This window comes from Propithecus coquereli, unplaced genomic scaffold, assembly GCF_000956105.1.
Source record: "Propithecus coquereli isolate 6110/MARCELLA unplaced genomic scaffold, Pcoq_1.0 Scaffold583, whole genome shotgun sequence".
NCBI lineage: Eukaryota > Metazoa > Chordata > Mammalia > Primates > Indriidae > Propithecus > Propithecus coquereli.
Window position 1 is genome coordinate 1,396,330 of NW_012151763.1, and position 27,869 is coordinate 1,424,198.

Below are 27,869 nucleotides of genomic sequence, written 5' to 3' on the forward strand. Positions count from 1 at the left end.
TGGGATTTGGGGAAACTTAGGAAAGCTGGGGCAGTGCTGAAACTACCCTGGCCATTGAAATGGGTCCATGGCAGCTCCCCTGCGGGCAGGGGCCCCGAAAGCCCCAGTGGCCTGCTCAGTGCCTGGCAAATTGTGAAGACTCAATAAATGCATTTGGATGAATAAATGAATGAATGAATGAATGAATGAAAGAAGGTTCCTCACAGGCTCCCAGGACTCCATTTTTATGAGATACTATGAGCTCAGGGGTAGGTAGTGGTGACAGCTGCTGGGGCTGTGGACAGCCAGGGTAGCAGCAGACAAGAGCCTGGCAGGCCAAGGGGCTTAAGGGCACTCTGGGCCACATCCTCCTACCCCTTTCCCTTGGCCCACTCCCTGCTATTTGATGCAAAGGCCTCAGCAAGACCCACAGTGAGGGTCAGGTCCAAAAGCAACCCTTCGGTAGTGGCCAAGCACCAAGTCCTGGGCCCAGCTGGCGGGCCGAAGCCTGACTCCACTCTCTGGTCCCATGGCCAGCAGGGCATGGTGCCATGAGGTGCCCGGCAGCCCAGTGCATGGTGGAAGGTTGAATTGGCATGATGGGGGCGACCCAGGGCACTGTGGTCTCTGAATGCCCTGCCTATCTCCCCAGCCTGGCCAGTGTTTTGCTGAAAACTGGGGATGGCTGCACTTCTAGAACCAAAAGTAAGATGGAGAATGCCAGCTGGAGTGGGACAGGAGGGTGTAGAGGCAGGGGTAGGGAGTGAAATAGGGGCTGGGGGGTCAGGACCATCCTACTGTACTGTCACCCTTTCCAAAGCCTCTCCCATCTACTCTCCTCCCCGCAAGAGCACCCAGGACACCAGGGGCCCATGCCGAGCTTTCCCTGTGCCTATTGTGGCTGGGGCACAGGGCCTCTTCCCACCTCACCCAGCTGCCTCCCTGCACACACTATGGAGGTTCCTGCTTGGAGGAGCCACCTTCAGCCATTTTCTCTCCGAGGCTGTTCCCTATTCCCTCTGCTCCGTCCTCCTCTCCTCCCTCCCCTTGTCCTCCCCTCTCAGCTTTTCCCCTTAATCCCCCCCCTCTATTTCCTTCCCTAGCCCGGCAGTGACCCTCCCCTCCCTTTCCCCCCCCACCTCAGCCCCCTGCCCTGGCTGCTCTGCAGGGCACAGGACTTGCTTCCCCTGGCTTTAGCCTCTCCGTTCTCCTTCCATTCTTTGCTGCTGGCCCAGAAAATATGCCATCTCCCTTGCCAGGTGCAGGATGAGTCTGGGACCAATCTCCTTGCCCTCCTGCCCTCCTGCCTGGGGAGTGGGGAGAGGCAGTGGGTCCCCACAGCAGGGCCAGCAGGCACGAGGAGGCCTCATGAAGCCTGGTGTCAGCTGCAGGTGGGAGAGGCAAGCAGGGATGGAATCTCGGGGGTCAGGGGACTGTCCACACCTCCCTATCCACCACCCCACGCTCCCTTCTTGGGCACATACAGTGCCTGAGAAGGAAGAGCTAGTGATGACAGAGCGCTGTGCCACATGGATGACTCCTAGGTACTGCTTGGCCTCTTTCTGCTGGACAAGCCACAATAAGGGTCATGCCGGTAGGAAATACAGGGTGACTATTCAGTAGGCCCCTTGACCATTCCAAAGTAAGTCACCAAGCTGTGGAGGGGCACATATGTGTCCCTTAAGAGAATGGGGCTGAGGAGGGTATGAAAAGGAAAGGGCAGTGACCAGGCAGTCTGGGCTCAGCCACCATTTAAATGTGCGACCTTGGTCAAGTCACTGCCCCCCTTTGGGTCTCATTTTCCTCCTCTGTCAAACATTTTGGCCTTTGTGGTCCTGGGTGCGCCTCTCAGCACTGGCATTCAGTGATTACAGGCCGCTTTCCTGTCCTCTCCAGACTCCCTGACACTGCTAGGCCAACGGGCAAGCGTCGGTAGTTTCTATTTCTTCAGAACATCAGCAAGATGGCATGTCCTCTTAACCAACATGCTGGCATTCCCTACATACTATAGAGTGGCCCTTCAAGTGTGGTCCCAGGCCAGCAGCAGCAGCAGCACCTGGGAGCTTATCAGAAATGCAAATCCGTGGGCCCCGCTCCCGAGTCTAAGTCAGATTTCCTGACTTAGAAACTCCGGGGGTGGTGCCCAGGGATCCGGGTGATGCTGGTGAACACTGAAGTGTGAGAACCACTGTGCTGAATGGTTTGTATTAGCAGAAGGAGGAGGGGAGCAGTTAAGTGGAAAGTGTGGATGACGGGCCAGATCCAGTCAGAGGTGCGTGCTCACGCATGACCCGGTTGCACGCGTGCATGGCACACACACATGCACGTGCACACAGACACAGCAGCACTCACTCTGTTTGCACAGTAGTCCCTGACCTGTCCGCCCCTCTGTTGTCAATCTTGAATTAGATAGATGTGATTACAGCAAAATTAAGGATTTTTTTCCATGGACATCACAAATAAAGTTAACAGACAGACAACAGATGGGGAGAAGAGATTTGCTGTTTAAAACTGACGAGAGATTAATGGATAATATATACAAGAAAATTCTGCAAATCAGCAAGAAAAAGACCCAACAGGAAAATGAGCAAAGCATATGAATAGGCGATTCTCGGAAGCAGAAACCAGAAAGGCTAGCTAGTAAGTATGGGAAGAGATGCTCAAACTCCAGATTCATTAGTAATAGGAGAAATGCAAATGAAAACAATGAGATAGTATATGCACATGTCAGATTGGCAAAAATCAGCTATATGATGCCAAGTGTTGGCTAGGATACGCAGAAAGAGGAATCATTGTGTGTGTGCTACTGGTGGGAGTCCAGCTACATCCATGCAGTGGCTTTGGAGAGCCACCTGGCAGCATTTAGCCAAATCAAGCGTCCAGACCCACGCTGACCCAGCAAGCCCTTTCCTGGGTATACCGTCAAGAAATTCTCCTGCAGGCCCACCAGGGGACTGTGAGTTTCCTGTGGCTGCTATAACACATTATCACAAACTTGGTAGCTTAAAACAACAGAAATTTATTCTCTCATAGTTCTCAACTTCAGAGGTCAAAAATTGCTGTCAATGCACTGAAACTTAGGTGTCAGCAGGGCCACACTCTCTCAGGAGGCTCTAGGGGAGAGTCCATTCCTTGCCTCTTCCAGCTTCTGGTGGCCGCTGGCATTCCTTGCTTTGTGGCTGCATCACTTTGATCTTAAAGGCCAGTGTCTTCAAATCTCTCTCTGCTCTGTCTTCACTTTGCCTTATGTGTGTGTGTGTGTGTGTGTGTTTGTGTGTGTGTACGTGTGTGTGTTTGTGTGTGTGTGTGTGTGTGTGTGTGTGAAACCTACTCCCTATTATAAGAATATACACGTACTGGGTTGAAAAGCATCCCCGAAAATTCATGTTCACCCAGACCCCAAAATTCATGTTCACCCAGAGCGTAAGAAAGTGATCTCAGGCCAGGTGTGGTGGCTCACACCTATAATCCTAGCACTCTGGGAGGCCAAGGCAGGAGGATTGCTTGAGCTCAGGAGTTTGAGGCCAGTCTAAGCAAAAGCGAGACCTTGTCTCTACAAAAAATAAAAAAATTAGCTGGGCTTCGTGGTGAGCGCCTGTAGTCCCAGCTACTTGGGAGGCTGAGGCAGGAGGATCGCTTGAGCCCAGGAATTTGAGGCTGCAGTGAGTTATGATGATACCACTGTACCACTCTACTCAGGGCGACAGAGTGAGACTCTGTCTCAAAAAAAAAAGAAAAAAGCAAGTGACCTTATTTGGATTAGGGTCTTCGCAGATGTAGTTAGTTAAGATGAAGTCATGCTGGATTAGGAGGGGCTCTTAATCCAATGACTGTTGTCCTTGTAAGAGGAGAAAAGGACACAGAGACACAGGGAAGGCCATGTGAAGACAGAGACAGAGTTGGATTGATGCTGCCACAAGCCTAGGAACACCTGGGGCCACTAAAATCTGGAAGGGGCAAGGGAGGATTCTTCCCTATAGCCTTCAGAGGGGGTGTGGCCCTGGCAGACACCTTGATTTCAGGCTTCTGGCCTCCAGAACTGTGAGAGTATAGATTTAAGCCACCAAGTTTGAGGGACAGTACTTTGTCACAGCAGCCACAGGAAACTAATACAACATGTGACTGCATTTCCAGCCTGCCCTGGTAATCCAGAATAATCTCCCCATCTCAAAATCCCCAATTTAATCATATCTGCAAAGATCCTTTTTTCCATATAACGTAACATTCACAGGCCCCAGGGATTAGAACCTGGTAGTCTCTGGGAGCCATGACTCAGCCTGCTGCAGGGCCCCACACAAGGATGTTCGCTGCACAGTGCTTGTGCTAACAGAGGACTAGAGACAGCCTACGTGTCCACCACTGGAGAAAAGGAGAGATAACTGAGTGATTGTAAGCGGCTGGCTCCGGAACACACAGCAGCACGAACAGTTAACACGCATAGGGCTGAGTTGGAAGAGCACCCAGTAAGAGCCTGAACATGTTCTCCAGGGCAGTACCATTTCTGTTTATTGAAAATACACAAGTGAACACACACACACACACACACACACACACACACACACACACACACACTACACAGTTTGCCAGAGCACACATTAGAGTGGTTGCCACTAAGGAGAGGGGAATTGGAGTGGAAAACAGTGATTACAAGGACTGGATAGGTGGATAGTTTGATCTGGCCAGAGAGGGACCTCACAAACCAATGATGACATTACCTGAAGGTCAAAATAAGGGAAAAGAAAAAGCCTGTGATGCGTCCTTTCTCGGGAAGGCTGGCCCACTCTAGGAGTGCCTCAGTGTGTTTTGCACGAAGACACACTGTCCCGTTAGTTTGCAGCAGCAGTGGGTGGCAGCCAGGAAGCTTCATCCTGCCCTTCCTTTGGGGGAGGGAGAAACAATGTGGCCTCCAGAGTGGAGGACACCCTCCTTAGCAACACCAAAGAACAAAGGAAGCCACACTTAATGCCACTTGCTGTCACCTGACAGTTGTTTTCCATCTGCTGTGTTGAGCTCTGCCTCCCAGCAGCCTTGAGTGGGCAGCTGATGCTGTTGGCTCACCCACTGGTCTCGGTTCAGGCTTCCCATCATTTTGTTCATTCTCAGAACACACCCTTGCCTTCCTTTTTCCAGATGCAGTACTTCTCCCAATGCCACTTGGTGAAGTAGCAAGGATGCAAACTAGAATGAGGCCAGTGGCCCTGGAAATAGTCATATAAATGGCCATGAATTCTGAATCATTTCGGTAAATGATCAGCCATTTTTAACCCCTTGGGAGAAGGTCTTATCTTGTTTAATTTCCTCTTGGGCTCCTCATAGTTCCTTGTAAAGCTTCCTTTGAAAACGCCATCCTATCTTGACTATGCTTGGGGAAGAAAGAGAATCTGACTTTTGATGTTTTGTCTGTTAGTACCAACGCCGGAAGGAAAAGGGGAGGAATATTTTATTATAACCTTTTCTTTATCCTCCACGAAGGCCTTTTAGCAAAACTGACCTTCAATATTTTTAAATCTAACAACGAGAGAAATCTGATTGTGGCATTCAGCTGTGTTCTTGTCTGGGCTCTCCTTGATCCACTTAAGGATTCATATTTTTGGGCTCACCGACAGCTGCTTAGCTTTGCTATTCATTCCTGTCCACCTTCTCACTCCCACTGTTACACTCACACCCAGGAGACTCAATCTCCATACCCAGGTGGAAATCAAGTGGCGCTTTTTCAACTCTGAAGATGTTCAAGGTCTATGCTCTTCCTGAGTAAATATTTCATTTCAGCCTCGCCACATTTGACACAGTTGGCAGTCCTTGTTCAAAACGGAAACTGGTGCTAAAAACAAAATTCATCTAGAGACACCGATATATTCTTAGTTGTTTGCTTGGGAGACAGGGATTTAGTCAAACCAGGCAAGGAGAGATGAGAGAGCAGGCAGGGTTAGCTTGTCTTGTTTCTCCCTCACAAATGTTCCTTGCTACCCCCTGAGAGAGGCCTTCAGCCAATCACTCAGCCCCTTAAGAGCCTCAAATGACTCATCTGAACAGCTGAGGTGGTTGGAACTAGACATGTGTTTTCACACTCTGTCGGTGGAAGATTCTGGGAGGTGCTTCAGGAGCCACTGTGGAGATGCAGATCCTGTGTTTCAACCATACCCCGTCTATCTGCATCTGTTATCTCTATAGGCAATGATTTCATTTGAAAAGTAATTGGTTTTGCTGCTAAAAATGTGTGAAAACCATTGGACTAGATGAATGCTAAGGACCCTGTGTTAATTTCCTGGGACTGCCATAACAAAGTACCACAAACTGGGGGGCTTCAAGCAACAGGAATTTAGTCTCTCACAGTTCTGGAGACCAGAAGCCCAAAATCAGCATCACTGAACTGATAGCCAAGGTGCTGGAGAGCCACATTCCCTCTGCAGGCTGTAGGGGAGAATTCATTCCTTGTCTCTTCCAGCTTCTGCTGGCTGCCTGCATTCCTTGGCTTGTGGCCACATCGCTCTGATCTTTAAGATCAGGATCTTCAAATCTCTCTCTGCTCCAGCTTCACATCATCTTCTCCTCTCTGTGTCAGATCTTCCTTTGCCTCCCTCTTATCAATCAGGACATATGTGATTGCATTTAGGGCCTACCCAGATAATCCAGGATAATGTCCCCATCTAAAGATCCTGAGCTTTATCGCATCTGCATAAACTTTTTTTCGCCATATAAGTTAACGTTCACAGGTTCTGATGATTAGGATGTGAATATCTACTGGGGGACCAATTTGTAGCCTCAATCTCCATACCCATCTCTAAGATTCCCCTCCCCTCAAATAGTCCCCCATCTCAGTAGCTTTCTCTACATTCTAATGTCTAAACGAACCTAAAACCACAGCATTATTTTTTATTCTCCTCCAGAATAGGGAACCCGAACTTCATTCCTTCATCATAAAAGTGTGGATTTGAGAGCCCCACCTGAGCTGTGATGTTTTTATTTCTATAGAACGGTAATGGTAATTATGGGTTGGTTTTGCTTTGTTTGGTCTTGCTGCTGGAAGATACCATGTGCCATACATAACCATGGGGCAGTGTAAAGAGAAACACTGAGTGCTAGTCCCATGGCACATGTTAGGACCACAAGTCCTGGTACATCACCCCCAGCTTGGGCTCTTTCCTTTGCCCTGTGACCTGGCATCATTTGTCCACCCTCTGACAATGGGGAGAATACCTGAGAGGCCTCGCAGCAGTGCCTTCTAGGATCTGTTTGAAAAACATGTTGTTGCAAGGATAGTTTTTTTCTCCCTTTATACTCTAATTTTTTCTGGTCATAAAAGTAATTCCTAGCTGGGCATGGTGCCACACATCTGTGGTCCCTGCTACTCTGGAGGTTGAGGTGGGAGAATTGCTTGAGCCCAGGAGTTCGAGACCGCAGTGAGCTATGATTGTGCCTGTGAATAGCTACTGTACTCCAGCTGGACAACCCTGTCTCTAAAAAAAATAAATAGTTAAAAAAATTTTAAAGTAATTCCTGCTTAGTATAAAGGTATAGAATAAAAGATCACCCATCATTCTGCGTTTCCAGGATGACCGCATTTATTGAATGCTCTCTATGTGCCTGGGCCAGGACTAAGTACACTTTGTACTTTTCCCCCTACAAGTCTCACGGCAACCCTTCAAGGTGGGTATTACCAGACCCAGTTTACAGATGAGGAAACTGAGGTACAGAGAGCTTTAGCAATCAGCCCAAGGGTGCTCGGCTAGGAAGGGACAGAGTTGAGACATGAACCCAGGTCCCTTTGACTCCAAAGCCAGTGCTTTTGATCTCTGCACCCACCACCTGCCCTCAGTACAATGTTGTATTCAAAGCTCTCAAGACACTATGACAGCAAGACTGTATGCCCACCAGGACATAGCCCCACCAGGTCATATCCTCACCAGGATGTGTTCTTGTCAGGATGCATGCTCACCAGGACTGAATTATATCCTGTCCTGCTTGAAGTTTCATTCTGCAAAGCTGCTGTTTCTGGAGTTTCTGGAGGTGAACTGCAGTTGGCGTGGTGCTCAACTGGCTAGCTGTTCAAGAGGCTTGGGAAAAGCAAGACTCCATTAGCAGGCCCTGAAGAGTCTCTCCCCCTACTTGATCCCTTTGGAGGGAGAGGCAGAGTGGTATATTCCAAAGGCTGTTCACACAGGCAGGACAACAGAAATGGCACCATCCCTATTAGAGTGGCTTTGCTGGGGTAGGGGACAGGTGAGAAGGTGGGAGGTCACGTGCAGTTCTCTGAGTCTTAAATGAACTATCTTGCCATCTATATCCGTTTTCTGTATTTCCTTTCCCAGAGAATTAGGTGCCTGTTTTTCTCTTGGTGCAGTATAAACGTGGCTCACATCCACTTCCAAAGTGTCAGAAATTTTCCAGTCCTCACTCTGGTGGGAGAGGCGGTACAGTGCAGTGGGCAGAGAGCCCTGTGCAGTGAGGCAGGAGCCCTGGGTTCCAGGCCCAGCTCTGCCACTAACACCTATGTGGCCTTGAGCTAGCTCCTGGCCCTTTCTGGGACTTAGTTCTCCACATAGAAAAGGAAAAGTTTATACCAGATGCTAACGGCCCTTTCACCTGTAAAGTGTATGATTTATAGGGTATCAACATGCTGGCATGTTAAGAGGTGATTTGCAAACCCACCATAAATATTTAAATTAGCTGGCAACATATGCTGAGTTCATCACATAATCAGGAGCCATGTTAGTGAAGCGAGATCTAGAGGAGAGAGGGCGATGCCTAATTTGGTCCTCTCTCCCCTCTGGATCCCCCAGTCAAGCATTGCAGAAGCTGGATTTCTGTGGGATCCCTCACTTATTATCATCACCCAGTTCCTAAGATTAAAGGCAGGAAGCTGGTGGGAGGCACTTCCCAGAGGCCACCGCAGCAGCGACAGCAGCAGCAGCAGCAAGAGCAAGGCCACTGCAGATCTTTCTTTCTTTCTCCTCATCCCTTTTATTCCCTCAGAGCTTTTAGGTTGCTGCACTTATTACCAAACAATGCTGCCCCTCATCTCTGAACACTGGCAAGCTAATTCAATTCTGTTCCAATTTTACTCCTGGTAAGGAACAAAACCTTCTGCAGGGCAATGGGTGGCATAGAGAGCTGTGGGAGGTAGTGCCCACCCTGGGGGCACTCCAGGTCCAGCAGAGGAGCCAGGCAGGTACAAAACCACCTAGAACCCAGCCTGCCTGGCTCTAGGCTCTTGCAGAGCTGCCAATCAAGTGCTGTGTTTGCTGTGATGGTTCACCTCAATCTAAGGCGGTCATTGGCATCAAGGAAGCCTCAGGAGGAAGGTGTTGTTTGAGACTGAAGAGTAAGCAGCATCTCCATAGAGATGAAGGGGAAAGGGCATTCGGGCTCTTAGGAATAGCGGCAGGGGAATGCTGAGACACAGAGCAGTGCTGACGTGATTACAGGACCTGGTGTGTGATGGGGGTGGGGAAGGTCAGTGGCAGGAACCTGGCTGGAACCAAATCTTGAAGGGTCTTTCTGTGGCTTTCTCTCAAGATTATGAAGGGTCATGAAAGGATTTTAAAGTAGACAGAAAAATGCACATTTATAAAAGTTCCCTCTGGATGACAGGAGAGGGCCGAGCCGGTAGACAAGTTAGGGGCTGGGGTGGCCATTCAGAGGAGAGAGCTGGTCACTGCTCGGTAGCGAGAAGTGGAGAGAAGCAGCCGGAGATTTGGTGATGGGCTGGATGTGAGAGGTGAGGAAGAAAGGGGAGCTGAGGGGATGCTGGCGGGACATCGGGGCAGGGGCAGAGGTTGGGGAGTTTAGTATGGGACAAGCTGTGGTGAGGAAATGGCAGGTGGAAGTGGCAGGTCACTCATCTGATGACTTTGGCAATTGTCCTCAGGCCCTTTGACCTTTGCTGTGCTTCTCTCTGCCATGTCTGTAGATAGCAGAGTCCTGAATGGTCATTGACATGGGAAATGCCCTCTGTGCATTCAACCCTCTCCTGGTTTGTTTGCTCACTGAAAACAACCAGGCAAGTAACACCTGTTAAAAGGACTTAGAGACACAGACGATGTTGGTTCTAGTTCCAGTTTTACCACTGGTAGCCTGGTGCATGTGGGCAAAATACTTGCCGTCTCTGGGTTTCAGTTTTTCCAAAATATGCCAAAACATTTCACATGGTCACTACGGGGTGCAGATCAGATAGTAGATATGCAGGCACCTTGCGAAATGTCAAGGAACAAAATGCAAGGTGGGATAAGCAGCCTTATCATCATCATCGCAGCCTTCTCAGATCTGACTGGGGCCATTTGTAGTTTCTGTTTACAGTTCCTTACTCTTATTGTTTTATCTGATCATCCTTTTTCTCTGATAACCAGTGAATCGTGCAGGCCACCTACAAACATAACCAAAAATAAATGGAAGGTTGAGATGATAGTCTAGATAAATCATGTTTAGAAGAAAGGCTTTTACTTGAAACATCTCAAGCCAGGCTGATCTAAGAGGCACACCACACTTTAAAAGCTGTCCAGAATCATTAGAAAAGATTACCAAACAGGGAGATCTGTTTATAAATACAAACATACCTTTTCTACTTCACTACAAGACTAGGATCAGAGCATCTACACCCATTCATTCAGCAACTATTCACTGGGCACATACAATATGCTTTCTTCTAGGCATCTGGGAAACATCAGGGGTAAAAACAAAACAAAACAAAACAAAATCCCTGCCCTTGAGGAGCTGATGCTCCAGTGGATATTAGTACAAGAAAAGGCCATGGAGATCATCTAGTGCCCACCCACTGACTGGACAGAGGGGAAACTGAGGACAAGCAAAGCTGAGAGATTTTCCCAGGGATTTGCCAAGACTCACGAACGCTGTAGAAGAGCAGAGAGCAGAGCCATAGCATGTGGCTCCTAGGTTATTAGTCCTACGGCACCTTTGCCAGTTTGGTTTTGGCAGTACAGAGCTATTTGCCCAATACTTACTTCATGGAGTGGTATCACCTGTTCAGCCAGAATGCAAGGATATGGTTGGCCCTCGTGGGTTGCTCAGAATGCCCATTTCCCAAGGGCACATTAGTTCTACTGGCGACAAAACCTCCCTCACAGCAAATATTCACCAAGCTTGTACTGCATGCCAGGGCTTGGGCTGGGCACCGTGCAGGTGGAGCCACTGAGAGACGAATGGGACTCAGTCCCTTCTCTGGAGGGAGCTGCTGGTAAACCCCAGCAGTGCTGTGGCCTAAGTGCCCCCTTTCCACTTCCCACACACAGCAAGGTACACAGGACCCCACCAGGTGTTGCAGCACGCATATTTGTTGAGATAGGGCTAGCATTGGGGTGGGTGAGTGCGTTCAGACGCACTGGGCCATGTTGTCTTGATCCTACAGCACAGGTCACAGACAGCCCAGAGAGAGGTGATTTGCTGGGGAAGATGGAGGGGCAACTCTTTTGAGTGTAGTCAAACATGGTTCAGGCTTGTGCCACTGAAGTTTGGATTGTCTTCCAACCGTTGCTCTTCTGCATTGTCTGAAGAGTTGGGGTCACCTTTGATTTCACTCCTATTACAACAGTGAATCCTTGAGCGCTTATGTTGTACCAGGCATTGCTCTAAGTGCTTCATATGGATTATTTCATTTAATCCCCGCAACAATTTATGAGGTGGGTACTATTACTAGGCTCATTTTGAAAATGGAGAGACTGGGGCACAGAGAGGTGAAGTCACTTGCCTGAGGCACACCCCCAAGGGGTGGGCTGCACAGAGTGGCTCCTACTCTTCCGCACCACGCCCCACCTAAATAAATGCTATTCAGCTGCCACATGCTCTTCGGACTTTGGAGCTCTCTTTGCAAGTCACGGCCCTAGTTAGCACTGCAAGTCAACTGTAGGATTGAGGTGCTCAGAAATAAAGAGCGAGGGTGTTCCTGGTACCCAGCCTCCCTCCGGGTCCCCAGCTCTACCTTGTGACAGCCAAAGAAGAGTGCCCTGGGGCCTCCCTCAAGGAAGGAGGTGGATATACAAGGAAGCCCCAGCATGACTGAATTAAGTCCTCTGTGGGGTTGGCTTTTGTCTTCTGGTTTTCTCATTGCCCCTCCCTGCAGCCAGGTCTTCTTCCTTGCTTGGGTCAAGCAGACCACAGGTGCAGGGAGAGGGCGTGCCCTCCACAATCAGCACCCAATAACACAGGCATTCCTTTACTTGCTTCCATCTTCATTCGCCAAATGTTTCCCAGCGTCCCCTGGGCCCCACACCCTCTGCTGGTTGTGGGGAAGCCCAGATGAGACAGACATTCAACAAGTATCCACCCAAAGGGTGGCCGAATGATGGATATGAGAAGTGCCACAAAGGGGACCACAGAAAGAAGGGAAAATATGGGCTGGGAAGTCAGGGAGCCTTCGAGGTGCTGGTGACTGGTCTGAGGTCTTGAGGGTGGGTGGTGCTTGCTTAGGCAAGGGGTGGGGAGGGTCTGAGCTAGTGGGGACAGTAGGTACACACTCCCAGTGAGGGAAAGGAGAGAAGGCCAAGTTGGCATTAAGAGTGAAGGGGAAAAGAAAAAAAAACCAAGAACAAAAATAATAATAATTTTTTAAAAAGAGCAAAGGGGAGGCCAGGGAGAAGAGACTGCAGAGATAGGCAGGGCCATGTCCAGGATCCAGAGAAGAGGGGGCCATCCTCACTGCAATGAGAGGACAAGCCATTGGAGGCCTGACATGATTGCCAAATTTACAACGTGAAGAAAGATCACGCTTGCTCTTGGCTGGAGGTTGGCTGGGAGAAGGATGGGGCACAAATTTAGTTACTTCTCCCCACCCTCACTATCCCAAATCCGAGGCCCACCAACTGTGGCCTGTGACCTCCTCTCTGAGATCTCTCGCTGCCTCTGCCCCCTTCCCACCCACCGCCTCCCCTCGCCCCCCGCTCATCCCCCTCTTTCCTGTTCTGGCCAATCCCCCCACAGCAGCAGACAGAGCTTTCTCAAGTAGAGATTTGATTGGGTCACTGACTTGCTCAAGATCCTGCCATAGCTCCTCATTGCCTGCTGGTGAGAACCTGTGATGACAACCTCTGCCATGATCAGCTTTGGCCTGCCAAGCTTGTGCCCCACCTCTGTGTCCTTGGACACTAGCCTTCAGGTCCTCCCACCAGTTCGCACTACACTTTCCCCCAGCCTGGAATAACTTGATCCTTTACTGCCCATGGAATCCTAACCGTCTGCGTCCATCTCAAAGTGCCCTCGCTTGTCCATTAAGCCTTCCCAGACCCCACTCCACCCACATTCAGAAATACAGGCTTCCTCTTCACCTTTGCTTATCCCTCTATGTGGCATTTATTTCTTCCACACTCCATTCATAGCTGTAGGTGTGTCTGCTCTCTCTAGATTGAAAGTTTCTTTAGGGTGGAGATTCTGCCTGGAGGATGTCTGGAAGTCCTCTTGCCCCAGGGCCTACTTAAGCATGATAGGGGATTGGCCAAGGTCAATGGAAAACTCATTCATTTGTTCAACAAATTTTAATGGCATGCCTGCTGTGTGCCATGTACTGGGGAGACAGCAGAGAACAAAACAGATTGAGGGTGGGAAGACAGCCAATCCGTAAGATAGCTGTTGTAAAGGGGCGGTACAAATGCATGTAGACAAATTAAGCAGAGGAAATGGGGTAGGTGATGCTGAGCTAGGGGTTTTGATTTGCAATAGGGTGGTCAGGGAAGTGACATTTGAGTAAAGACCTAAAGGAGGTAAGGGGCAAGAGCCTTGCAGATTTATGGGAGAAGAGTGTCCCAGGCAGAGGAAAGAGCAAGTGCCAAGGTCCTGAGGCAGCTCTTCCTGAGTGAGGTTGGAACAGGGCAAGGAGAAAATGGAGGGATGTAATCAGAGGTGTGTGTGTGTGCTGGGGGGCAACTTGTGCACACCCTTGAGGGCCATTGTGGAGACTGGAGCTTTACCCTGGGGAGATGGGGAGCCCAGAGATGGGCCTGAGCAGAGGAGAGACAAGGTCTGACTTAGCAGGATCCCTCTGACCGCTGTGCCCAGAACAGACTGAAGCTGGGCAGGGAGACTGACACCTGAGATCAGCACAAGTGCCATCCTTTTCAGAATTGGACTATTCCATCATCCACTTGGCCTGTTTCTAAGGTCTTCTTACCACAGTACTGGTGCATTCCGAGGGCCTTTGCAAGACTACCTTTTAGGTGTGTCTGCTTTTGTTTGTATTTTTTGTGGGGGGAGGTCCCTTTGTGAAGCGCCACTGGCAATCCTAAGAAGTTGGTGCTGTAAGAGAACAATTCCTGCTTCCCCTTTTAATGATGAGAAACAGGCCCTGGAAAAGGGAGTGAAGAGCATTTTACAGTGGCCACACCAATCCCATTTAGAGAGTGTCGGACTTCAGGTCCGGGCTCCCCACCGCAGGAATCCCTTTGGTTCAGGTGAGGAGAAACGGCAGGGCACATACCTCTTCCCCAGGAGGAGGAAGCTGGTCCATTAGCTGCTAGGTGAGTCAGCAGGAGGCCTTTGCGTTACACTGGGCAGGCACTGAAGGGCTGCTGTCACCAGCCAGTCAGAAACTCGGGGGGGGGGGGGGGGCCCCCCCCCCCCGGGGGGGGGGGGGAGATGACTGCAACCTGCTGCCTGTGTGCCGGTTCTGGATGAGATGGAGATGGGCGGTGAGACTGTCTAGACCGGGTAACCCAGCACATGGCCAAGACTTCAGGGCCTGACAGGGCAGGGCTGTTGGGTGATGAGGCGCCATCCCACTGGAGTGTCCCCACCCCTCAGCCTCTCCCCCGCACTCCCAGGCAGGGAGACCCGGAGCCTCCCCTTCAGTTTCATCTCCGTCTTTCCCACAGGCCCTGGCCGGCCTGGCACATCCTTGCTCTCGCTCGGCTTTTGGAGATTAGGACTGTATTCCTACAGGTTCTGGCGTGGATAGTAAAATGTAGGAATCCTTTGGTCGCTGACCCACTTCCCGCCTTTCAGTCACTATCAAAGGAGCAGCGCAAGCAGGGCTGCTGTGGCGCTGGTGCTGCCAAAGGCGCCTGTATCGTGCTAAACAGCCCTGGCTCCCCGCTCCCTTCTCCCGCGGGCTCTCGGAGGCCGCTTGGCCCACCCCTGAAGCAGGACAGTGCAGCGAGGAGGAGCTGCCCCAGGGGCCCCTGCCCGCCACCCCTGCCGCCTCGCGACGTGGCGGAGGGCGGGAGCGGCGCCGACGCAGAGACCTTGGCCGCAGTCCGTCGGGTGAAATGCACACGCCCGCGCCGCTTGGTGGCCCTGGGGCCAGAGGCACTGTTGGGGGCTCTAGGCCGCCGCGTCCCAGGAGATCCCCGCGGCCTGAACTGACAGCCATGTGGGCGGGAGAGGCGGCACAGGCCGGTTCCAGCCGCCAGGTTCCCCGCGGACCTCTCTTGCACTGCCGCTTGGAACCCGGAGCGCCTCGCGAGGGCGCTGGCTGCTCCCGCCGGCTCACCAAGAGCCTTTGCACCCGCGGTGGAGCTGAGCTATTAAGGACAGGACGAGTGTGGCACTAAAGGTCAAGAGACCAAGGTTCCCGCCCTGGCTCAGCCACTGACGCATGCGGGGACTTGGGCAGATCTCCGGCCGCCGGGCCCTCTGTGCCACTAGGGGGCTGGGCTAGAGGGCCGCAAAGAGGCTTCCTAGCTGTGCAGCTCTGGAAGTCTGTTGCAACAGCGTTGGAGACCCTAAGCACCTCGGAAAACATTTCCCTCCCATGAATGCAATTCCCACCCAGAGCAAGAGGGGAGGGGAGAGTCGGAAGGCCCTAGGCGGTGAAGTAGTTCAGGGCAGCGAAGGCAGGGTGAGCAAGGTGGGGCGAGGGCCCTGGGAAGGCCCAGTCACCAGTCACTGACTCTCGCCTGTGAAGATCTGAATTTACAAAGGCTCCTATACCCCATGTTGAAAGGTCTTGCTTCATTGTAGGATCTTCACAGAGAGTTCCCCTAATACCGCAGTCCCCAACCCTGGCCAGTCTGGCCAGTTAGGAACCTGGTTGCACACCACCCCCTGAGCTCCGTCCCCCCCTCACCCCTACCCCATCCCCCCAATCCTGGAAAAATTGTCAGGCAGCACAGCAGGAGGTGAGTGGCGGACAAGCAGGGAAGCTTCCTCTGTATTTACAGCTTTACAGCCACTCCCCATAGCTTACAAAGCCGCCTGAGCTCCACCCCCTCCCTGTGAAAAAATTGTCTTCCATGAAACGAATCCCTGGTGCTAAAAAGGTTGGGGATAGCTGGTATTCTTGACATCTGCACACGAATGTTTATAGCAGCACAATTCACAATTGCAAAGATGTGGAAACAACCCAAGTGCCCATCAATACATGAGTGGATTAATAAAATGTGGTATATGTAGATCATGGAGTACTATTCAGCTATAAGAAACAATGGTGATATAGCACCTCTTGTATACTCCTGGATAGAGCTGGAACGCATTCTACTAAGTGAAGTATCCCAAGAATGGAAAAACAAGCACCACATGTACTCACCATCAAGTTGGTTTCACTGATCAACATCTAAGTGCACACAGAGGAATAACATTTCTTGGGTGTCGGGCAGATGGGAGGGGGGAGGAGGGGATGGGTATATACATACATAATGAGTGCGATGTGCACTGTCTGGGAGATGGACACACTTGAAGCTCTGATGGGGGGGTCAAGGGCAATTATACATAACTTAAACATTTGTACCCCCATAATATGCTGAAATAAAAAAAAAAGGTTGAGGACTGCTGCCCTAATATATTTTAAATGATTCCACAGCCTGGTCCCACCCCTGCTCCCCATATAAACTCTGGCTACACTTCCACTGATTCTTGAAAGGAGGCTGGCCTGGCTAGGCCTTAGGGAAGTCGCCTTTAAGGCCTGGGTACCCAAGTGAGGACTTTGGGGGGTATGGGAGGGGAGTGGGGTTGTGGGCCAGGGGACCAGGGTTTCATCTTTGTTGAATGATGAGGACTCCTCTTAATCTTTTAGGGGCCTTGAACTGACAGGAACTGAAAATCTCTTTAAAGAGCATTTGCCACACTTTGTCCTATTTCTTATTTACTTTCAATATTTTCCTAACTTCTCTAGGCAGCAGAGCAGCTTAAGGGATTCTAGTTTGAGGTTCTCCTGTGTGGACGGGCTTTGCCTGTTTCCAAGGTGGGCCAGGGCAGAGGCGCAGGGAGCCCTCCACCCCTCAACCAGTTGCACGGCTGGCCTGGGTGCTCCAGCTGGAATTACCCCCAAGTGAGTGTAACGGGCACTGCCATTTGCTGCAGACAGAGGAGGCACCCTGCCTCGGGGTCCCTGAGTCCATGGTGCCCCTGGCTTTCTGTCACAATATTCACCTTCCAAACTGATCTAAGGTTCTCCCCTGAGTAGCCTTTGATTGGTGCTAAGCAGACCACCTTCACTCATGGCCTCCCTCACCACCCAGACTGGCAGTGGCCCTGGTGGATGAAGCAGGTCTAATCACCTTGGACACAAGACACTGAGGCTGGGAGAGCTGAGGTGAAATGGCAAAGGGCATACCAGGAAGTCAGAGACATGGCCCAAAGCCACTACCTTGTCCCCTCCTTGCAGCCTTACCCTCACTTCGCCTTATCTCTTTTCTGTTACTCAGTAGACAGACACTACATGTACATGAATGGAATTATGAGTTTCTGCTGAAGCAGGAGGCCTCAGCGTGTGCTCAGGCATGCCGCCAGACACGGGAGGGTGCTGAGGAGAAAACTGGGCTGTGAGGAGCCTCTAAGCAGAGTCTCATGGGGAAGAGGTGGAGGAATCAGGGAGGGGGGGTTGCGTCTAAAGAAGATATGGAAACTTGGAGTGGTGTGTGTTTGTGGGGGGCAGGAGCAGGGAACCATGGTGACCATCTTCAGATTTCCAACACTGTGAGTGATGTCACAGTCAAGTTCTGCCAGGTTGTGACGGCGACCGCAGGTTCACCTTTAGGCCAGGTGCTTTAGCTCCACGGAAGGAGTAGCTTTCTTGTGAGCAGAGATGGAAATACTTCCTGTGCAGAGTAGGAGCAAACCTTTCATCATTCGCAGTATGTGCACAGAAACAGGACACCCTGGGCAGGGCTGTGGCAGCGGGGTGGGGAAGGCAGGGTGTTGAGGGTGATTTCTGGGCACCACTTGCTGTAAGGTAAGGTCTTTTCTGGCTTAGAGATGCTCTCACTTTTCTGGTTTGGCCTTTAAGCTGCCGCCTCTGGGAATGCTCTGGGTGTGCCCACATGCGAGTGTATATACATGTGCTGCTTGTGAGTAGGTGTGGGCTTGTAAATGTGACCCTTGCCATCCACCCAGCGGCCTGCCAAATAGTGCCTGGTGGGCTGTGAAGCTGACTACTCTGGTTCCTCCATCTTGTCTCTCAGCTGCTAAGTGCAACTTCCCGGTGTGGCCATTTGCCAGGCAGGGCTGAACCAGAGGGAGGCCCTACCCATCCTGAGACCCCAGTTTGAATCTCTGGCCTAGAAAAGCCTGACAACCTTGAGAAGCGAAGGTACTCTGGCAGAGGGGAGGTACTGGTCAGATCACATGTGGAAACCCTGCTGCTCTATGAGCTGGGTAAAGACTAGGGAGAAGGGAGGCCTGGGAAGGTCAGGCCATGGAAACCTGGTTGTAGAAGGGGCTGGTGCTGTCTTCCTGGAGAAGAGGTCTAGCCTGCCATGAACTCTCTGAAAGGTGAGGGATTGGACTGTGTGAAGGATGGTGACCCCAAGGCTCAGAGATGGCTAGCAATGGAAGAGACAGCCAATAAGGAAGGTGGTAAGCTCCCTGTGAATAGAGCTATGCAAGCAGAAGGTAGGCAGCCACACAGCTGCTTCTAACAGGGCAGAGGGTTGGATAAGGTGGCCTTAAAATCTCTGAACTCCTGAGGGTCTGTAGATGGGGACCTGGGATAGTGACTTGATATCTGCTGGCTCTTGTCAAAAGCAGCACTATCTTTGCTTTTGATCTGGATTGGATCCCTAATGATGGAAACCTAAGCAGTTCCAGTTAGAGAGGCTCAGGCTTGGCCAGGAGGCTCAGAGAAGTTGGCAAGAGCAGAATAGGGGCGGAGAGGCAGGTGATGTGTGAGGCCAGATCTCAAGCACACCTCAAACTCAGCCACAGTTTCTGGAAACAACATTTGGAAAACTCATTTTCTGGTGGATCTCATTTCTGAATATAGCAATCAAATAGCTGACTCTCTTGACCTCTTTCAAAGTGCTTTAGAAAGGGAACCTTCTAAAGAAACAAACAAACAAACAAACTCACAAACTCATGACATCTTTTCCTTTGCATTATTTTCTCCAAATTTCAGCCCTTAAAAGTTTACTATCCTCCTTTTTCTCACTCTTCCATTCTTTCCAGGAAGCTAGTGGTACCTCAAAGAGGCAAGGGTTCTCAGATATTTTTCAAACAGGTCTGATACCAGTATTTGGAGTGGGACATTTCTTCCTTGTGTGCGACTGTCCAATGCAAGTAGGACATTTAGCATCCCTGGCCATCCCTTCTCCCTATTAAATTCCAGCAACACCTGACAGTCATCTGAGCAAAGTCCCCGTGAATTTCTGAACATCCCTTAGAGAGGTGACACTGCTCTCCCCACACTTTGAAAACTACCGCCAGAATCCCCCCCAAAGGAAGTTACTTGCTCAAGGCCAGACTACGAGCCAGTTGCAAAGTCGAGACCAACTCAAATCTCATTCATTCATTCCTCCATTCCAAGCACTTTTATTATTCGCCAGGGGGTGTGTCAGGAGAGCAGAGGGAATGCGGGCCTGAACCAAGGCAGTCAAGAAGATTAGAATAAAAGTGTTATTCTCTGCCCCCAAAAGTATTAATACAATTTCTCCGCTCTTGCCAAGTTTCGCGTTTTCCTCTTCTAGCCCGCCTAGCCCGCCGTTTGCGCAATTGTAGGCGCAAATAAGGACTTTCTGGCAATTAGTGTTAAGAGCCTAGGAGCTCGCACGATCCATAGGAGCGGAGTCAGGCCCCTTTTGGGTAGGCAGTGGGATCCGAGGGCCGAAATCCCGAGGTTTCGGCGAGGAAGGAGCTGCGCTCCGCCGGGCATCGAGGAGCGAGCTGCAGCCGGGCCCCTGCCGCGGCTGAAACTGGATAGAGGTGGAGGACCACTGGCCCTCGCTGGTCGGCCCGGGGAGTTTTCCCGGGCAGAGGAGCTGACTGGGGGCCAGGGGCCAGGGGCCAGGGGCCAGAGCCGGGGGCGCCCAGGCCGCGGTGCAGCGGGAGCAGAGGGCAACCCTGCTCGACCTCGCCTTCCCACGCCAGAGGCCAAGGCCTCCGGGAATCGCGGGCCGCTTCTCCAAAGTCCTTCGAGATCCCAGCTTGGTGCGAGGAGGAGGTGGCGGGGGGTGCTGGGCAAGCAAGAATAATATTATTATTCCTCTGTTTTGCCTCCGCAGCCTGCGCCGGCGGGTTGTTCTGTTTGAATGAATGATCCCAGAGGCCGCGCCCAATGGGCGTCCGGGCCTGCTTAATATGCATGAGGCCCGCAGCCAATGGCCGGGCGAGGAGGCTGTTTTAAACGGCAGAGCCCGCTGGCCAATCAGGCGGCTCTCGTGGAGGCAGCTAGCGCGAGGCTGGGGAGCGCTGAGCCGCGCGTCGTGCCCTGCGCTGCCCAGACTAGCGAACAATACAGGTACGTTTCGCACCGCCCGCGCCCGCCGCCGCCGCCGCCGCCGCCGCCGCAGCAGCAGCGCCCGCACAACTTTCCGGCCCGCGCTGCCGCGAGCGCGCCCCACCGCCGCTTGCCCCTGCCTCTCCTCCCCGCGCCCTTCCCACCCCTTCGCCTTCCCTCTTGCTAGGTGGCCGGGAAGGAGGAAGCAATTCAGGTGTTTCAACTTTTCCACTGCTTTCCCCCGCGCTCTCTCTTTCGGGGGTCGGCTCCCTACGCAGTTCCCGCCCGGCGGGGGCCTCCAGGGACAGCGGCCGAGAAGCCAAGGGCCCCGGGGCCAGATGTTCCTGCGGCTGTGGCTGCGGGCTCCGGCGGCTGTGGCTGCGGGCTTGGGCGACGCGCGTCCCGGCGCTGGGCGGCGGCAGCGGGAAGGGGGCCGGGTGCTCCCCGGCCCGGGACTGACTCCGCGGGGGGCGGACGGCCGGTGCCCGCCGGGGACTGCAGCGCCAGCAAACTTCGCTCCCGGCCTGGGCCGGGCGCCGCGCGGGCCCGCGGGCCCGCGGGCTGCGCCGCTGGCTCCGCATTAACATGGCCGTCGCGGAGCGCCCGGCGGCCCGGGGGGCGCGGGCCGGCGGCCCCCCGCTTGCCTCCCGCCGGCTGGGCGCCGCCGCCGCTAACATGGCTGGCACTGTGCTGGGCTACAGCAAGGGGAGGAGAGGCAGGCGGAGCGGGCGGCGGGGGCACCAGGCGGGCTCCGGCCTCGGCCCCGGCGCCCGCGGCCCGGGGCGGGTGGCGAGGAGGGCCGGGGGCGCCGCCGCGGGCCCTGGAGCGGCCAAGCGTCATGGCTGCACTGGCGCCTTTGTTATCCCGAGGAGTGCGCCCCGCGCCGGGGGGCGGGGAGGTCCGGCCCGCGGCCCCGGCGCCCCCGGGCGGCCCGGGCGGGGCGGGGCGGGGTGGGGGTTGGCGGACGGAGGTGGCAGGGCCCGGGCCGCTTTGTTCGCCGCCGCCGCCGTTGTCGTCGCCGCCTGCGCCGGCCGCGCGCGGATCAGCCATTTTAGCGAGCGGGGCTCGGAGGCGCGGCGGGCGCTACCACCACTGCTGCGGCTGCCGCTGGCCCGGCCGCACACCCCCCGCGCGCCGCCGCCGCCGCCGCCGCCCCCGGCCCCGCGCGCTCCCCGGGGGTGACAGCAGCGGATTTCAGGGGCACTTTCTTTCATCAGGAGGCTTTTGACAAAATGGAAGGTGAATTACGGGTGTCCGGGTGACCCGGCACCAGGGCGAGTCGGGCTGCCCACTGCCGGCCGGGCTCCCCCGCGCCGGGTCCCGCCCCACCCGGGCCGCCGCTGCTGGGCCCTAATGCAGCCCCGCGGGCAGTCGCTGCCAAGGGGAGCGCTTTAGTTTTACATGATGACCTTGGGTGTGGGAAAAGGAAAAGATGGCGGGAAGCTGGGGGGGTGGGACAGGGACGATGACACGCCACAGCTGCATTTTTATTTGGAAACTTTGGAGAAAGTATTCCTGGCTGGACCTGCATTCTGCGTTAAAGATGAGCTGGACTAGCCCTTTGATATCCCCTCCCCCTTTACATAGTGACGAATAGTACAAGGGGTAACAGCTCAATTTCCAGATCACCCTTGTTATAAAAGAGCCGTTTTTATAAGCCAAAATGCGTCAACAATACTGGCATTTCAGATGTTCCCTATTTACAGTTCTGCTTTGATTTTGTGTTTAGCAGTGGTGTCGGTATTTTTTTTTTTTTTACATACGGGTTAAACAGGTGACCAGTTAGCCTTAAGTTACTGATTTCAGTCTTCTAATACCCCCCCGACACACATACACGTACACGTCCTCCCCATACCCTTCCCACTTTGGTTATAGTTTCCAAAATGTAGTAGTTCTGTGGTGTAGCGCTGAGCACACCCCAGTTGGGTCGGCTCCATTTGGAGAACTTGATCGCTCTTGAGAAGTAACTTGCAAACCAGCGCGCTTCATGCTGGTCAAAAGTTAAATGACAAGCGACAGTGAAGCTGATTTCATTCCAACTCTGCCTTCTGCCAATGGTGTCAGGCATTGAGGGGAGGGGGCTTCCTAACAGCAAGCTTAATTTTAATTTTACTATGCCTTTGGTGTATCTTGTAGTTTCTTCAATTCTTTGCTGTTTTTCCTCATTGTACTTTTGTCTCTCTTCCTTCCATCCATCACAGTCAAGATGGCTAAAGGTGACCCCAAGAAACCAAAGGGCAAGATGTCTGCTTATGCCTTCTTTGTGCAGACGTGCAGAGAAGAACATAAGAAGAAAAACCCAGAGGTCCCTGTCAATTTTGCAGAATTTTCCAAGAAGTGCTCTGAGAGGTGGAAGGTATTTTCCTTTTGTATCCTTCAAACTAGTCTAAGTTGGACTTGACACTTCAGGATAACTTACCTTCGAAGTCCCTCCAGATGGCTCCTTTCATTCTCTTACCTTAGACTCATCTTGCTTGCCTTTAGAATTTTATGCCTTTAGAATTTTATTGCCTTTTGTTTTTTTTAAGGCTCTACAAGGGTTTAAGGCCTTCATCCCCTTTTACAAGTGGTTCTAGCAGCTGCCACTTTAATTACAGGACAACTGAACAGGTATGTGCTCACTGCATTGAGGAATTTAACAAGTCCTGTTCTTTGCAGACGATGTCTGGGAAAGAGAAGTCTAAATTTGATGAAATGGCAAAGGCGGATAAAGTCCGCTATGATCGGGAAATGAAGGATTATGGACCAGCTAAGGGAGGAAAGAAGAAGAAGGACCCTAATGCCCCCAAAAGGCCACCGTAAGTGACTGTAGGATTCAAGATAACAGTTAAGAGCTTTTCTTCTGCTTGAAATATTTTTTTAAACATCTTTTACCTAAAAGATGTTGCGATACCTCTGCAAAACATTCTGTACTTCGAGCTTTATGATGCAGTGCCGACATTGTCCGTACTTAAGACTGAGGTACTTGCGGGCTATGTGCATGTGCACGGTGGTTGCCTGATGGCCTCTTCCACTGAGAAGGAGGCACCCTATTTCTGGGTGTCAGGGTCCTCAGGTATGTTCTTTAACACCTTTCCCAGTAACTGAAAGGCTGAGAAAGCACCATATATTTCAGAGGTATCTTAAACATTCTAGAATCCACAACTTTGTAGCATTGTATATGGTATCATACATCTCTTCACTTTAGGGAGAAGTCATAGTGGTAGGAAGTATGTGGACCAGGCGTGTGGGATTTCAACTTTAACTTGTGTTTTTGTCGTTTCTTAACTAATTTATGTAATTCTCTCCCCCGAGGTCTGGATTCTTCCTATTCTGTTCAGAATTCCGCCCCAAGATCAAATCTACAAACCCTGGCATCTCTATCGGAGATGTGGCAAAAAAGCTGGGTGAGATGTGGAATAACTTAAGTGACAGTGAAAAGCAGCCTTATATCACTAAGGCTGCAAAGCTGAAGGAGAAGTATGAGAAGGTAAGGTCGCCGGAGTGTGCCAGCTCAGTCGTGGGCCAGTCCGGTAGCCTGCACTGATGAACAGTCAGTGGCCCTGGTATCAGTGGGTTGTGGGGTGTATAGCTGCTCTGCTGGGCTGAGTACTTAGCATAAGCGTAGCACAGGCAAGGCCCATCTCTCTGCAAGATCAGCCACTTGTGCCTGGTGCTCACACTTCCGACTTGCGTTTGTCTTGGGGACAACTTCAGGCAGGTTTCAACTAGATAGATAACTGGATTTTATAGTGCTATTAATATGACTTAAAGGACACTTAAACACCCATTAACTTTTAAATTTGAATGGCCAAGAACTAAATTTCTATATGGAAAAAAATACTTCAAATACATACAGCAGCAGCCCTCTCTTATCATTTTCAATTCCTGCTTTCTTATCTGAGGCAAGGACTGCATGTTTCTTTCTACCTTTTGCTGAAACAGCTGCAGAGGAGCTTGTCTACTCATTTGGAATGTGTCCCTGTTCCCTCCAGGATGTTGCTGACTATAAGTCTAAAGGAAAGTTTGATGGCGCAAAGGGTCCCGCTAAAGTTGCCCGGAAAAAGGTGGAAGAGGAAGATGAAGAAGAAGAGGAAGAAGAGGAGGAGGAGGAGGAGGAGGAGGAGGATGAATAAAAAACTGTTTATCTGTCTCCTTGTGAATACCTTAGAGTAGGGGAGCGCCGTAACTGACACATCTCTTATTTGAGAAATGTCTATTGCCCTCATTAGGTTTAATTACAAAATTTGATCATGATCATATTGTAGTCTCAAAGTGCTCTAGAAATCGTCAGTGGTTTACATGAGTGGCCATGGGTGTCTGGAGCACCCTGAAACTGTATCAAAGTTGTACATATTTCCAAACATTTTTAAAATGAAAAGGCACTCTCGTGTTCTCCTCACTCTGTGCACTTTGCTGTTGGTGTGACAAGGCATTTAAAGATGTTTCTGGCATTTTTTTTTTTTAATTTGTAAGGTGGTGTTAACTATATGGTTATTGGCTAGCAATCCTGAGTTATCAACTGTACATATCTATAGTTTGTAAAAAGAACAAAACAACCGAGACCAACTCTTTCTGCTTCTTGCTTGGCATTGAGGCTGTGGGGAAAGATGCCCTTTGGAGGGGCCTTAGCTCAGGGCGCGCACTGTGAGCTGGACCTGTTGACACTGCAGCGGGCATCCGTTTAGCTTCAGGTTGTCTTGTTTTTGTATATAGTGACATAGCATTCTGCTGCCGTTCTTAGCTGTGGACAAAGGGGGGTCAGCTGGCATGAGAAGTGTTTGGATTCTTTTTTTTTTTTTAAGTACGGTAGTTTTTAAACTGTTTGTTTTAAAGCAAACTGTAGAACTCTTCATTGTCAGCAAAGCAGAAGAGCCACTACATCAATGAAAGTTCAAGAACCTTCTGTACTTAAAACACATTTGCAACGTTCTGTTATTTTTTGTATTTAGAATGCTGAAATGTTTTTGAAGTTAAATAAACAGTATTACATTTTTAAAACTGTTCTCTATTATAACAGTGTAAATTTCTGACTCACAGCAGTCTTAGAAGTGAAATAACTCCCACTCCATTGTGTTTGGAGACTAGCCTCCCTATAAATGCGGTTAACTTTTCTTTTAGTCAATGTGTCCAGCTTACTTAGGGCTGAGATGGAGAGGGCTACTTGAAGTTACTGCGTGATTTTGTGTCTGAGTGGCATTAAAATGAATGAAGACAGGGACAAAAGCAAGGTTCAGCAGCTTTCAGAGGTACCGGAAGGTGGGTGGTTAAGATAGAGGCTGACTGTCTAGGTTTGTTTTTTTTCCTCCCACCTCCACTCCCCATTTAGTGGGGCCAAATGCATTGCTAAACAGCAAAAACATCTTTCAGAGTGTGTGGCACATTAAAAATCCAGGCCTTATTTTTCCTCTTTGGTGCCCCCCTGCCCACCGGCATGTATAGCAGAACCTTATTTGCTGTGTGCAACCTTCGAGGAGGGCATGAGCTGCTGCTTCTGTCTCCTGGACCCCAATTAGGGGAGGTGGGGTGGGGTGAGATGAAGGGGTAAGGGACAAAAACTAGTTCTACTTTACTCCTTCAAAACACCAAGCACCCCAAGGGAGACTGTAGGCTCTATTGTGGGTTACCTGAGCTATAGGGCAGGCTGATGGGATCAAGCATTTCTAAGCACTAAATGTATCATGGAAAGTAGGATGGCCTACTTGCTGAGTTCATTGAAAATGTAGATTGTTGTCAATGCTATTAAACTGGAAGAAACTTAGTTTGTGTTTCAGTGGTTACATTAGTGGATGCTGTAACATTTTGTCCAGGTTGGGGTGAGGGGAGATGGCCACAGTGGCAAGTGGTGATATTAAATAACATTTTGAAGGCTGATGTGTACATATATCTTTACTGTCTGTAGTAATGAAGGGTATAGGACTATGTTGTGGCTGAGTGTTAGTACTGCCCAGCATTAATACTTGGATGTGTATGTTTGAGACTATGAAGCACGTCAGAGTGTTTTTGTGGTATTAGTTATATTTTAAGAGAAAGGATTTTCTTTAAAATTACTGTTTGGAACCTTGCATGTCTGGAGACAGTGTCCTCTCCACCCTGTCAGGTCCTGGATGGGTACAAGTCATGGTCATGGTCACAGCCTGATCTCTGAGTACTCATAGCCCTTTCACATCAGAACTGTTTGTCCTAAATGTGTTTCTCTAGTTCTAGAAAATGACCACTAATTTGAAAACTTGGTCGTGAGGTTTGCCCAGAGGCTCTTGTTCCAGAATTGCCCCTTCTGCCCTTGTCACTTGGCATTCTAGGCTAAAGCTGCTGCTTTCCAATACACAGTCCCAGGACAAGATTTTGGAACTGTGGCCAGCCTCGTCAAATATGGAAGAGAAATTCAGCCTGTAGTCACAAGGGAGCGATTTCTTGCTAAGTGATGCCCCTCTTTGTGGTTGTAACTAGACATACCAACTAGGGAAGGGCAAAGACTGGAAGAGGGTGACTTTTTTTTTGTGCTCCCACAGTAGCTAAACAGAAGTAGGGAAGCTGTTTAGCTAACTAATCTTTGATTAAGCAAACATTAAGTTCTAAAGAGACTCAGGTTGAGGCCACTTGATCCATTAGCTGCTTGCAGCAAGGCCACTACTTTTGAGGTTTTCACATCATCACAAGATTGTCCCTCTAATAGAATAATGCCCTATACCTTCTCTGAGATGCTTTAAGTGGCATGTTACCACCTAAGGCCTAGGCTTAGCTTTACTTTTGGGCCCACTGTATGTGTTCTTACAGTGCCAACCTGTTGCTCTTTTTTTTTTTAATCAAAAGGACAGTATCTGCTTCCTCTAATCACCTTTCTCTTTCAACTCCTTCACCCTGTTCTTGAATGACATTATATCCTTTGGAAAGAACAAGGCTGTGATGTACTAACTATTGTCTGTGTCTCCTGTGTGTCTGTTCTTGTCACAAATGTATTTGGGGATGTTGGATGCATTCATTTTCTGTAATAAAGTTTCTTAATCAGTCTTCCCAAAAAGTAATCAGTGGGCTGTCTGCAATCTGTTTGAGATACTGAACCTCTGTATTTGTGGTTGATTATAATCAAGGTTTTAGAAGCACAAACTTCACTAGAACCACAGATCTGAACTACTAATGTTTAATGGAATGATACCATCAAAAAAGGGCAAGTGTTAAGGACTCTAAAGCCCCTAGGTCAACCTCTTAGAGGGATAGAGGAGGAGCTGGCACTGGAGCCCTGTGTCAGGATAAATATGCCATTTATTGGATGCTAATGGCCTGCTGTTTGATAAAGTGGCTGGGTACTTGTAATCAGCCAGCC

The 27,869-nt window shown here is 50.7% G+C and overlaps 1 protein-coding gene across 3 annotated transcripts; it reads left to right on the plus strand.

Annotated features, from left to right (window-relative positions):
- The first annotated feature begins 20,491 nt into the window (after positions 1 to 20,491).
- HMGB3 (high mobility group box 3) lies at positions 20,492 to 25,546 on the plus strand. 3 transcript variants are annotated; one of them, XM_012658359.1, is made up of 5 exons: positions 20,492 to 20,587; positions 22,768 to 22,922; positions 23,225 to 23,364; positions 23,861 to 24,035; positions 24,541 to 25,546. In XM_012658359.1, the coding sequence occupies exons 2-5, from the start codon at positions 22,773 to 22,775 to the stop codon at positions 24,679 to 24,681; spliced, it is 606 nt and encodes a 201-aa protein (XP_012513813.1). In that variant the 5' UTR covers positions 20,492 to 20,587; positions 22,768 to 22,772; the 3' UTR covers positions 24,682 to 25,546. The 3 variants fall into 3 exon arrangements, with proteins under 3 accessions (XP_012513813.1, XP_012513814.1, XP_012513812.1); XM_012658360.1 differs by lacking the exon at positions 20,492 to 20,587 and adding an exon at positions 20,602 to 20,780; XM_012658358.1 differs by lacking the exon at positions 20,492 to 20,587 and adding an exon at positions 21,762 to 21,805.
- The last annotated feature ends 2,323 nt before the right edge of the window (positions 25,547 to 27,869 follow it).

What these genes read in the sequence shown, in the direction of transcription:
- HMGB3 (XM_012658358.1), top strand. An exon ending in AATGCCCCCAAAAGGCCACC is followed by an intron (nt 23,365 to 23,860) that starts GTAAGTGACTGT and finishes CTCTCCCCCGAG; the next exon opens with GTCTGGATTCTTCCTATTCT. An exon ending in TGAAGGAGAAGTATGAGAAG is followed by an intron (nt 24,036 to 24,540) that starts GTAAGGTCGCCG and finishes TGTTCCCTCCAG; the next exon opens with GATGTTGCTGACTATAAGTC.